Source organism: Mercenaria mercenaria, chromosome 1, assembly GCF_021730395.1.
Source record: "Mercenaria mercenaria strain notata chromosome 1, MADL_Memer_1, whole genome shotgun sequence".
Classification (NCBI taxonomy): Eukaryota; Metazoa; Mollusca; class Bivalvia; order Venerida; family Veneridae; genus Mercenaria; species Mercenaria mercenaria.
The window spans coordinates 35,927,944-35,941,637 of record NC_069361.1 but is presented as its reverse complement, the minus strand read 5'-3'; the positions used below and the strand labels follow the sequence as shown (position 1 = coordinate 35,941,637).

At 35.7% G+C, this 13,694-nt stretch overlaps 2 protein-coding genes across 2 annotated transcripts; both read left to right on the top strand.

Moving 5' to 3' along the window:
* The first annotated feature begins 546 nt into the window (after window positions 1-546).
* Window positions 547-3,496, top strand: LOC123539956 (uncharacterized). The gene is made up of 3 exons (XM_053544191.1): window positions 547-1,697; window positions 1,823-2,181; window positions 2,395-3,496. The coding sequence occupies exons 1-3, from the start codon at window positions 1,595-1,597 to the stop codon at window positions 2,716-2,718; spliced, it is 786 nt and encodes a 261-aa protein (XP_053400166.1). The 5' UTR covers window positions 547-1,594; the 3' UTR covers window positions 2,719-3,496.
* Window positions 3,497-9,762: 6,266 nt separating this feature from the next.
* On the top strand, window positions 9,763-11,433 carry LOC123523565 (galactoside alpha-(1,2)-fucosyltransferase 2-like). The gene is made up of 3 exons (XM_053540340.1): window positions 9,763-10,421; window positions 10,504-10,511; window positions 10,705-11,433. Exons 1-3 carry the CDS (start codon window positions 9,763-9,765, stop codon window positions 11,100-11,102), a joined length of 1,065 nt encoding a protein of 354 aa, XP_053396315.1. The 3' UTR covers window positions 11,103-11,433.
* The last annotated feature ends 2,261 nt before the right edge of the window (window positions 11,434-13,694 follow it).

Below are 13,694 nucleotides of genomic sequence, written 5' to 3'. Positions count from 1 at the left end.
AGACATTATGCCTAATGGACATTATGCAGAATGCGACAATTAGTCGATAAAATTAACAGACCACGACACTTGGTCGAAAATGAATTATTATTATTGATAATTACTCAGATTAAACGATCAGTAAACGCCCAATCTGACTAAAGTACATATCCTATTACGCTACGCATAGGATCTGAAAACGACCTATTCATGGCTTCGTTCTGACGACCCTTCCGCTAGCCAATCAGAGCTTGGCTTACAACATTTTGCAAATCTACCTGTAGCCTTGATTTTTGATATTTACAATTATTATGTCGTATTGTGTCAGATGGCCGGTTAGCTCAGTCGGTAGGCCACTTGCTTTGTAAGCGAGGGGTCCCGGGTTTGAGCCCTGAAATATCAGCATATTTATCTTACTCTTTGGCATTCGAACAAGTCGTCTGATTGGTTAAAATAAAAATAGCGATACTGGAAATCCAAAATATACAGAAGACGTATGTGAATGGGTCGTTCTCAGATCTTCGTTTAGAAGATCAAGTACTTTAGTCAGATTGAGTAAACGCCTAAAGGTGTTGCTTGTTGTTGATTCCCTAAAGTCCTTTTGATTAGAAAGAATATTAGACGAATTATGTTCACAAACGAGAAATCATAATCCGGCCTACCGACAACAATAGTTATAGACTAACTGAACAATCTCTTTTCATGATTTATATCATATATCATTATGTATTTCATTATTATATTATATAAGAGCGATAAATATAGAAATATCAGTGAGTGAACTACAATTTACGGTTAAATAAAGAAGAATCTTGTACGTTGTCAAAGTATATCATGGAAAAAAAAACCAACGTTTTTTATCAGTTCTAGAGGTGGAAGGAAACTTTCCTTCGAAGGATTTTCCTACAATAAGGATAAGAGCGATCCCAAGAGTGGGAAAATCTATTGGAGGTGCGAGAATCGTTCCTGTAAAGGTAAATGATTTAGTTATATTCTTAGAAAAGTTAAATTGTAGCCTTGACATGAAATCGCGAGAATCGTTCATGTAAAGGAAAATGATTTAGTTATATTCTTAGAAAAGTTAAATTGTAGCTATATTTTCGGCTTTGAATATTTTTCAGGACGATTAGTCACTGGCGCCGACGATCGGATTTTGAAAGAGAAACCGCATGATGTCCACGGTCCTGATGTGCCAGCCACCGAGGTCGCTCGAAGCCTTGCTCGGGTCCGAGAAGCAGCAACTAACAGCCGAGATTCACCGTCAGAAATTGTTAACGTTGAGTTAAATGACCAGCTGCCTGAGGCGTTTAGAGGTTATTGGGCCAACGAACCATCTGTCAAGAGAACTATACAACGTATACGTCGGAAACACTTGCCGGAGATTCCAAATACTCTCGATGAAGTCCACTTACCAGAGCAGTGACAGCGGAACAGTCGGGGTGAACAGTGGCTTCTGTCCGATTTATCCGACGATGAGGGACGAGGCAGGCTAATCATCTTTTGTACCGAAAGAAACCTGCAATATCTATGCTTCAGTGAAGTCTGGTATGGGGATGGAACTTTTAGTGTTTGCCCGAATTTCTTTTACCAACTTTATACTATTCACGGCATCGTCATGGGACAGCTTCTTCCACTTGCTTATTGTCTACTTACCCGAAAAACGAGAGCTATATACACCCAGATGTTCCTTTCTTTAAAAGATCAGGCAGAGAAAAGAGGTAAATCCTTAAAAATTGAAATTACAATAACTTAAAATTAGTTACGTATTCTTTACTTTCTACAAAAAAAAGACATTGAGTCAGTAAACATGCAATAAAAACGATTTTTTTACAATTGATTTCAGGGTTCAGCGTTTGTGTTACACGTCTTAGAGTGGATTTTGAAGATGCTTGCATCAAAGCTTTTACCGACGTGTTTCCCGAGGCTCGCGTGGAGTGCTGTTTCTTCCATCTCTGTCAAGCACACTGGCGGAAAATAGTCGACCTTGGGCTCCGGACTCAGTACATCGCTGACGAACACTTGGCGCTTTCACTTAGAATGTTCACTGCTTTGGCTTTTGTGCCCGTGGAGCACGTATACCACGTGTTTGCGGAGCTTTGTGAGACCGTCCCTGACGCAGCCCACGCCATAATTCCTTACATGGAGGAGACGTATGTAGGAGGATACCGTTCCGAAAGTTCCACCAAACCAGATGGGTCTTTAGTGAGTATTATCAAAGTATTTTCAAGAATATATTTATGAACATTAATCTTCTTTAAGTGTCACAATTACTTAGTGTAATTACTCCTGTATTGGACTTTAAATAAATTACTCAGTTATGTATTACCTCTGATGTCTTACTACGCTTTTTACTCATTTAATCACTTTATATCTGGCCCAATTACTCAGTCTTATTACTCGGTTGTATCATATCAGGTACTCAAACGTCAATGGCGAGAGCCAACCTATCCTGTTGGACTTTGGAACGTGCATGAGCGTACACTGGCAGGTGAACCGAGGACAAACAACCAGCACGAAGGCTGGCACCGGAGGTTTAAGACCATTGTGGACAAGCACCACCCCAACATTTTCTTGTTTATAGACAAGCTGAGGTCGGAGCAATCAAGAACAGAGACACAGGTGGAGAAGTTGATCGGTGGACAAAAACCAGTGAAACTTTTTCCAGCCCAACAACAGACATGTATATGTCACAAACCCGGCCTGTCCTCGAAATCAGTGTCAAAGGTTACTAGAACATAAATACAATAAATAAACAACCGCTTACTATGTTCTTGTAAGTCCTGTAAGATAAAACGGCTCGTTTTATTCATTCATATATATTCCGTATCGGGAACATTGACAATCACAAGTCGATCCTTACCACGAACATGAAAACAGTTACTTTTATGCCTTTGTTTACATTTCAAACATGACGATTCACATATACGTTCAAGAACGTAAATTTCGGGCTTTCCGACCCACATGGTGTGTAAACTTTTGTAATTAAAAGTATGGTGTATTCGGCAAACCATTTGTAATTTCCGACGTAGTAAATGTCATTGAGAGTATCAGTTATGTTCACGAAATTTAATTGAATATTTATGTTTTATACTTGCAAAAGAAAAACTTGATGGTCATGGTCGATGGCTTCGAATTCCTCGCCCATCACCGACGTGGGATCAAAAACTCACTTGAGGTGTAAAACTTTTCACGTAAGGAAGCCATCCAACTGAGGTTAGTGTCTCGATCTAGGTACTAGTCTGAGCCCCAAAAATGCCTGAAGAAGCACCTGGAGCCTTTCCCCACCAACAAACCATGGGAAAAGTTCATTGTGTCGTTTCGGTGTTACTCTCAATCAAACAAAATAAATATTGTTCCCGTTTTTGTTTGTTTGTTTGTTTGTTTATATTTTTATATAAATGAATATGCAAAAAGGGTTTGTTTGTTTCAGTGTAACCTCAAAATATAATATTACAATTATATATCAACAGTGAACGCCACATGCATTATATTTTCACGAGAGGTTAATGGTTTAATCTTACATGTAAAACAAACATATTCCTAATGTATAAAAGGTAATGGTAAATATATATATATATAATTATATGTGTGTACTCGTGGAATTAGATGTTAAGTGTAAAAAGTATATATTCGCAGTGCAAATCATCCTTGCTAAATAATACGTACGATATGTTTGCTTTCTCACTGTCTAACATGTCCGAACTGATCTATTCGATTTTTATCATAGAGTTCTAGTTTATTTTTCACCTTAAATTAAAGCAAACATGTTCAATATAATTTTAAACTTAAACTTTGAAGTTTAGTAGGTTGTAGCATTCTCTAGGTCAAGGGTATTTTTATTACCTTCTGTAGTCAGTCATTATCTATTGTAAAAAAATCTTTTTTAACCAAAGTGGAAAATTTCAGGTACTTGAAAATGCAGCTTTCTAAAAGGTCAGTTAGAATTCCCGATGTCATTTGTCAAACATACCTTGTAAATAAATAATATTATTACAAAATTAATACTGCTATTTCTTTTGTTGCACTTTGCGGACTTATGATAAAGTTATATATATATATATATATATTTATCTGAGTAGTACAATCCCTGTAAATGAGCACTACGTAAGCGCTCAGGCCCTTCTCGCACACCATACCTATAGTTCGGACTTCTTTCATGTGTAAAGGCATGTGCACAAAAATGACAATTTTTGCCAACACCTGGTAAATTGTAATGTGTTTTTTAGAAAAGTAACAAACGGAAATAGAAAAATAGCTCTCAGCTCATTTACACGGATAGTTCAGCTTTATTATGTATGTTATAGTTTTTCGCAGTTATGCACGATGACATAGAATACTTACCCCGAAAATTGTGTCACGAACATACTGGTAACTTTTCCCACTTTACTTTTTTAATTAAAGTAATAGTTCAGTACTTCATGGTTTTGATGTACTGTCACATTGGAATAACGTTTGTTTTACAGTAACTTCGAAATTCCTCAGAAATAATATCATGTACCCCACCCACCTAATTCATAATTTCAAAATAGCATAGGCCTTAAAAGGAACACCGAGATATAAAAAGACCCTACTACTCAGAGGGGTTAAAGGTCAAATATGGAAGGGGTAATGATGATGATGGTAAAGATATATTTTGAGTTTCAAGTCATTATCTTGTACAGTACCAAGTTATGTCCAGAAAACTAAATTTGTCAGAAAATTTAAGTATGAAAGGGGCATAATTTGGTCAAAAATACAAATTAGAGTTATGGGGATTGTTACTACACATGCAAATGATGATGATGATAAAGATACATTTTAAGTGTCAAGTCATTATCTTATATTGTACTAAAGTTATATCCAGAAAGCAAAGATTGCCAAAACACTTTAAGTATGAAAGGGGCATAATTCTGTCAAAAATACAATTAGAGTTATGGGGATTGTAACCACAGATGCAGATGATGATTATAAAGAAATACTTTTAATTTCAAGTCATTATCTTTTAAAGTGCCAAAGATATATCTATAAACAAAGCTTTCGAAAAAATGAACATGAAAATAATTCCAAGTATAACACCTTGGTGACCTTGAGCTTGGGCATAGTGGGCCCAGCCCCTGCACATACTTTGCTTGTATGCTGGACAATGTTTATGTAAAGTTACAGTAAGATATAAGTAATAGTAACAAAGATATAACAGAAAAACAAAGTTTGCCGAGAAACTTTAACCTTAAAAATAACACAAGTATAACACCTTGGTGACCTTGACCTTGGGTATAACGGGCACAGCCCCTGCACATACTTTATTTGTATGCTAGACAATGTTTATGTGAAGTTACAGTAAGATATAAGCAATAGTTACAAAGAAAACAAAGGTTGCCGAAAAACTTTAACCAAGAAAGTTAATGCTGACGCTGATGCAGACGCTGGGGCGAGTAGAATAGCCCCCCCCCCCCTAATCTTCGAATAGTGGAGCTACAAATATGTCTAGAAAATAGTAAAACGGCGCCCCATAGAGGAGTGTCCCGAGTGAAAGCTAATTATAAATTAAATATTTACACACAAAAAAATGTAATAACGGCAACTTTATGACAACTACTGAGTACTGAGTAATCATAACATTTACCTGCAATTAACTTATACATTTGTAATACAGTAGCATACTAGTGACTCCTGATCTAGAGGTCCGGTTACCGGACCCCTATCCACTTCCTTTGTGTATAAACTTCTAAACTGTAATCTAACAGCCACCTTTGTTTTACAATTTAGTATAGTTAATAAATTCAAAGTACACATTATTGGATACCCTTAAAAGCAAAGTATTAATTAGACAAAAAAAAAAAGATCACAATTTAAGAAATATGAAATACTTTTATTTTAAAGCTCTTTGTCACAATTAAAAGCATGTAACAGGGCCGTAGGAACAGGGGATGGGGCCGCCCCCACCCCAAATAATTTGACCAATTACCGGAAAGGTAATTATCTTGGCAATTTATTGACAGCGAGTCAATTTTAGCTGTGACCTGCAGTTTTCAGCTTAGAACAGTAGTGCTTAGCCCATCTCAAACCTGTTATAGGTCGGCTGATTTTCAAAATGTGTGCCCCCCAACCCCCCAATCTGAAAATGCTTCCTACGTGCCTGTGTAAGATGTTAAACAAATAGTATGGGAAATGGCAAGTGCCCGTGTAGAGGCCTCCAACCTCAAAATATGACGATGAATTTCATATTGCCCAAACTAAATTATGAAGCCACCAGATTATAAACCCAATGTTTGAATGTACCAAGTACTATTTGCCTCTCTGAAATAACTGTGTCTAACTTGTAAACATGGTGAAATTATATTACACTAAATGGCTATATTAAGTACAAAACAAGATCTGCTTGTAAACCCCCATGATGTTGGAGGAAACTGTATTATGTAATTTTATATGCGGTGACATTGATCTTTCACATAATCTTAAACAAGAGTGTCATTGACCCTAAAGCGCTCACCTGTACAAGGCTTCAAGTTTGTATAACATAATGGTACAAGTACATAGTTAGGTTTCTTTTATGTTTGCCTACATAAAAGCTCTAGAGAAAAAGATTTTTAAAGTCAGGCAGCTGAACACCTATTTCTAATCAAAAGACCCATATGGACAAGGAATCGGAGCCATCTGAACAACTTTGAAAGAGGGCTACCCAGAGATCATTTGTGTAAAGTTTCATCAAAATCCATTCAGTGGTTTTGGAGGAGATATTGTTTAAAGAAATTGTTGATGAAAAGAGACCACATCCTCTGGCAGCCATGTATTTTGACGAATCAGAAAAATCTGAACAATTTCTGTAGAAGGTCACACAAGCCAAGGACAATATGTGTGAAATTATTTTAAAATCGGGCTAATAGTTTTAAACAAAAAGATTTTTTAAGTTTCTACTATATACATACATGGAAAAGTGACCACGCCCCCTGGCAGCTATGTTTTTTGACGAATAGGAATAATTTGAATGATCTTGGTAGAGGGTAACACAATAACCATTTGTGTAAAATTATTTTAAAATCGGGATTACAGTTTGATTTTTAAAGTTTCCACAATATACATCTAGGGAAAAGTGAACAAGCTCTCTGGCGGCCATGTTTTTTGACGAATCAAAATACTTTGAACAATCTTGGTAGAGGGTCACACAAGGACCATTTGTGTAAAATTATTTTAAAATCAGGTCAGCAGTTTCACACAAGAAGATTATTTAAATTTCCATTATAAACATATAGGGAAAAGCCACCATGCCCCTGGCAGCCATGTTTTTTAATGAATCAAAATAATTTGAACAATCATGGTAGAGGGTCACACAAGGACCAATTGTGTAAAATTATTTTAAAATCAGGTTAGCAGTTTCACACAAGAAGATATTTTTAATTTCCACTATATACATATAGGGAAAAGTGACCACGCCCCCTAGCTGCCACGTTTTTTGACGAATTGGCATAAATTGAACAATCTTGGTAGAGGGTGACATAAGCACAATTTGTGTGAATTTTATTTCAAAATTGGACCATCGGTTTAGGAGGAGATGTCGTTTGAAGATTTTTCTATTTTTAGCTCTGGCGGCCCCTATGTGCAACCAAGCTGAACCGTTTGAATAATTATGGCAGAGGACCATCCAAGGAACATCCACACCAAGTTTCATCAAAATCCATTCAGTGGTACTTGAGGAGATGTCGTTTAAACACAACTGTTGACGGGCAGATGACAGACACAGCGTGATCACAATAGCTCACCATGAGCACTTTGTGCTCAAGTCAGCTAAAAAGAAAACGAAGTCTGCAGGCAATCATCATGTGAAATTTTAAAGGTGGCAGGTCCAAGTGTTTTCGAATTATTGTTCAGAAACCCCTTTCAATCTATAGGTCACTATGACCTTGATCTCAAAAAGAATAAATGTCATTTCCTGATCACATGCAATCATCCTAAGACGTCTTAAGACCAAAAGTAAACCAAATACTGTTTGAAACCGTTTCCAGTGTCAAGACCTTCACCTTTGACCTATTTACCAAAAATATTATGGAAAATCTGTGTTGACCACAGGCAATAATTCAATAAAATGAAGTTATAAAGCAATTGGAAAAAGCGTTCTTTAGTGATCGAGCAGTGTGACCTTGACCTTTGAAATACTGTGACACAAAAACAATTAGGGTCATCTATTGACTATAGACAATCATTCTAGTTCGAAGACTGTGCATTTAGTTATATAACGGAACCATTTTAAATTTCTAGGTTCTTGTGACATTGACTTTAACCTACTGACCCAACAGTCATTTGATCACCAAAGGCAATAATCCTATTAAGTTTAAATGGCCGTTGGCCAAAAGGTTCTTGAGTTATTGATCAGAAATGATTTTCAGTCTCAGTGTCACTGTAACCATGGCCTTCAATCTACTGATCACCAAAACAATAGGGGCCATCCACTGACCATAGGCAATCATTCTTTAAAGCGTACTGTGGACTTAATCGTTATTCAGTTATTGATTGGCAACCATCTTACCATTCTCATCCATCAGAGGTTGGTCAAAATCCCCGAGACGAGCACTAGGGAACCATGGTAGACCTCTGGTATACAGGAATGCTATCTTACTTATCAATGTCATTGAGACCTTAACCTCTGACCAATTAATCATTTACTGACCACAGGCAATCATCCTATGAAGTCTGACTCTTGTAGGTTCAAGCATTAACAATATATCCTCTTCCTGAAATCGGGGAGGCGTGTGTATGGGGTAGGGGTGGGAGGGAGGTTAATCTTTCAAAATCAAGTGCATTTTTCGCCATAGGGAGTTCATGTGTAATGGCTAAGATGCAAGTTTCATGTTGGTGATTTTAATTTTTGCAATGTGGTGTCTTAAAATGTATCCTGGCATTCAAACGCTTAAAAACCTAAATTAAATAAGGTAAAAATTCTGGTTGCCGGGCAATGCTTTCCCCAAAAACTCACTAAAATTTCTCTAAAAATGTTTATTTCATTACAAGCAGGGAATACATAAAAGTCATGTTAATATTTCTTATTATTGAACATCATCAAATATGTCAAAAGCTCTGGAAAAACACAGTCTATTGCATTATTGTAAGTTTTACCTATTGACTGAATAATTTTTACCCTCTGGGTATTTGAATTTTAGAAATACATGTACAGCAAAAAAATACTGATTACTATTAATTAGTTTTACACATCAGTAAGGCAGTTATATTAAAATGTATTATGATAACTTCCCTCCAGCATAAGGGAAACAATTAAATTTAAAGATAATGAACAATGTAAAAATGAATGTTACAATTACAATTTACAGGTTGTGTATTTATGTGTGTGTGTATGTGGAGGCTGTGATTTACTTGGAATTTAAACAAATGTTTTGTTGCTATAGAAATATTTTTCTTAACATAATCAAAATTTGTGACTATAATAATTCTATAATGAAACATTTTGAAACCTGCACATGGTTTTGAAAGAAACGTATCAGCAAAGGTTAATATCAACTGGAAAACAGAACATAAAAAAGTGACTCAATCGAATAATTATATTATTATTATTATTATCATCATCATCAATATTATCATATGAGAATCAATTCCATTTAGATGAGAAAGCAACACTGTGTCGTTTACAAATGGATGATTATTATTTCATTCTCATTCACGTTATGTTTTCAAAGTTTTCTTCAACCAAATTCACAAGACAGATTAAACTCTCAACATCAGACTCACTCTGAAATTGTCAGCAATTGGCCTTTGAATACAGCTTCAGTATATTGGAACTTGTCCAAAGAAAAACAAATGGCAGATGAACATAAGGAAAGATCAGTCTTGTACCAAAATAAAGTTACAACAATGAAGGAAAAAAACAGTTCCAGTGAAAGTGTACATGGCGCATTCTTCTCTAGAAATAAAGGCATGGATGAACATTCCAAAGGGGAAACATGGTTGACTGTATACCCTGGCAGAGGTCGCCTTGGTAACCAGATGTTTCAGATAGCTAGTTTAATTGGCATTGCAGATAAATTCGGGTACAGACCATTTATTTCTTCGACAAGTTTTGACATAGATTCTGTTTTTGATGTACCGCAGTCAAGTAATTTAAATGTTGATTTAACTAAATTTATCAAATACCAGGAGACAGATGCAGGCGTATTTGCAGAGTGTGACATCACAAGGTATACCGATATGTCAGTCCTAACGTTAAATTCCAATTGGACTTTGGATGGGTATTTACAAAGTTTTAAACACTTCGTGCATATTCAAAATGACATTAATGATTTGTTTACATTCAAAAGCAATATACTTGACGAGGCAAGACAATTCATTAACAACAGTACTACACAGTACACGGTTAAGATAGGCATACACATTAGAAGAGGGGACTTTCTCAGTGAATATCATAGGAATTTAGGGCGTGTTACACCCGAAGCAGGTATGACAACAGTTCTTTCTACTTAGTTCCATAGGGGCATAAACTGAAACATTAGGATGTCCCATTTTTTATGGTGTGCAAAAGAAGTTCTTTTATGCAAAATGTAGCAAGAATAGTTAAAGAATTTTACCTTTTATTTGCTTTTGCTAACAGGACATCATTGTAAACATGTAAGTTTAAGGACTGGTTAAGATACAAACTGAGTCCATTTAAATACAAAACATATACATAATTTATTCTGAATTCTTTGAGACCAGTTACCATTTTTGAAAAATATAAGCACAAGATACAGCATCACAATGATTGAGTATTTCATGCCAGAACGTTTTACTGGAAAACTTCGGATAAAATGACCTTTGTTTTATTTACAGATTATTATCAAAAAGCCATGGACTTATACAGCACAAAATACAGAAATATCACCTTTTTTGTATTTTCAAATGATATAGCCTGGTGTAAAGGCCATCTTCTGGATCTCGGGCATGAAGTTATTTTTAGCACATATAATCACCCTGGATACGACCTTGCCATTATGTCATTATGTGATCACATGATCATTTCTGTTGGAACATTTGGCTGGTGGGGTGGATGGCTGGCAGGAGGCTCAGTCGTTTATTTTAATGGATACCCAAAACCAGGCTCAGAAATCAGCAAATATTTTATAAAAGAGGACTTCTACCCGTCAGACTGGATTGGAATCACTTAAAATACTTCTCAATGCATTTCGATAAGGGAGCAGGCATTTCAGACACTGGACTAATGTGGAGATATATGGTGGCACATGTGTTATGTGCTTGACCCATGCCCTCATAACCAGTTTGTCTGTTAGTAAACTGTCAAGATGACTATTTTATCACACTGCTAATGTTTGTTATTGTTTTTAGTATTCATGTTTCATGAAAAAGAAGCAAAGTTAAACTGATAGTATTCATACTGTTTCTATTTGTACTTCAATGCCTAATAAAGGTGTAATATATTTTAATACTGGTCCACTGGCACCAGACCAGAAAGAAAATGCATCTGTACATGTTACACCCTACCCCTAGGTATTCTATAAGAACCATGATCATGAACGAGAAAATATACTAACCAGTTTCAGTTGTATATTTCTCACTTGAAAGCGCAGATCGGTGAATGAGTACCTAGTATACTTAACAAGCGATAATTTATCTTCCGTCGTGCACCAATAACATTGTCTCAATATTCCATATTGCAAAGATGCTCTATGTATTTTATGCTTTCGTCAACGTTAAAGAAAAAACTTGCGTGAACTCCCCTAATGAACATCTGGTCTAGAGGTCACAGCAGTGTGCACATGTTAGGCGAAATGTAAACAAACAAAAACAGAATGCAAAATATTCACACTTATACAATAAAACTCGAAATGATGAATGAAATTCAACTTGTATATGATTTTGAATTTGAAATCATACATTGGTAAACATCTGTTCTGTTTATTTAATTCATTTTGCACATTTATGCTGCATATACACATTTTAGCGTGCACGTGTAGAAAAATGACGACTGACATACATTTTCACGTCAGCCAATCGGATGGTTTTGTAATCTAGACCGGAACTTCACCAGGGAAGTTCAAGCAAGTTTTTTTGTGTAACTTTGAAAAACATTAAACTACGCATTGTTTTTCCAAGATAAGAAGTATTGAAGAAATGTGACCGGTACAAAATAGAAGATAAATTATCGCGTGTTTAATATCCATAGTACACATTTACCAAACTGCGTGATTTAGGTATGAAATGCGCGATTGAAATGGGTAAGTATATTTTCCCATTCATGACCATGGTTCTTATAGAATACCTAGGGGTAATGTATAACATGTACAGAGGCATTTTTTTTCTGGTCTGGTGCCAGTGTACTGGTCAAAAGATTTTTAAAATATTTTCCATGGATGTATGTATTACTTAAAAGAAGTCTTTTTTTAATTTACCTTATCCCTAGTTCACTGTATTTTTGTTTACCAGATATAACTTATACGAACATCTACATTTCAGGGGTAGTATGAACATTTTGTTTTTTAAGATATCTTAAATTTAATTTTATAGGCTTACTATACACGGGAAAATCCCTACATCTTGGGTAGGATGTGCAGAGTATCTATTAGAGGTTTAAGCAAGAACAAGAGCTATCTGTAACACAGCCAATGCTCGACTATTCGAATTGTTGTCCCAAAAGCAGGAAAATATTACCCTAAATGTTAAAATATCGATAGAGTTTCAATCAAGTATCTACATTAGTTTTGGAGATAGTAACTTGCATGCAAAACTCGACCAGTAGTTTTTAAGTGCAAAAGGCAACATAGTTTTGCAAAATACATGTCAGAGTTATGGGACTTGATGTTATGATCTAGTTTTATAAACTTGAAGAATCATCGAGTCAGTGGGCATGAGGGATGCTGCATAATTATCTCATTACCTTCTTATAATCAAGCAAGGCCTCTAATTATTTTGCTTGTTTGAGTTCTATGCTTCCAAAGGATCTTCTGAAATATGTATCATAGTAATGGTATAATCTACTATTTAAAGACAAGAGGGCCATGGTGAACCAAAGTCTCTGACCTAATCATTACTGTTTGACCTTTAATATATGTATCGCATACTGAATCATGAATGGTAGAACTGTGTTTAGTATAAACTAGTACCCTCTAAAAGAGGTTGTGCCCTCACAGGAACAAAACTGAGAGGACCTTATAATAATGATACAGACCAATTTAAATGAAGATTCATCAAGCAACCAGTGAGATGTCCTTTAAAGGTACTTCTATTTATAGTTCTAGCTGCCCCTAAGAGGTGCTAAGCACCCCAATTTAATAAAATTTTGGAGAGGACTTTATAACGATGCTACAGTACAGAACAAGCTTGACGAATATCCATCACGTGGTTGTTGAGAAGATGTTTAAAGGTTTTCTTATATTTAGCTATAGCAGCCCCTTGAAGGGACATAGCATCGCTATTGAAACTGAATTGAGAGAGGAACTTATAATGATACTACAGACCAAGTTTGATGAAGATCAATCAAGCCGTTCAAGAAAAGAAGTCTTTTACATTTTTCTATTTTTAGCTCTAGCTTCCCCTACAAGGGGTTAAGCAGAACCATTTGAATAAATTTTAAGAGACCTTGCTAAGATGCTACAAACCAAGTTTGGGATAATTGTGACCTGTAGTTTCTGAAAAAAAAAGATGTTTATGTAAATTGTTGATGAAGTACAACACATGCCTGACCATCCACGTATACTTAAAGCTAACCGTGAGCCTTTGCCTAAAAATCAAGAAAAAAAGTT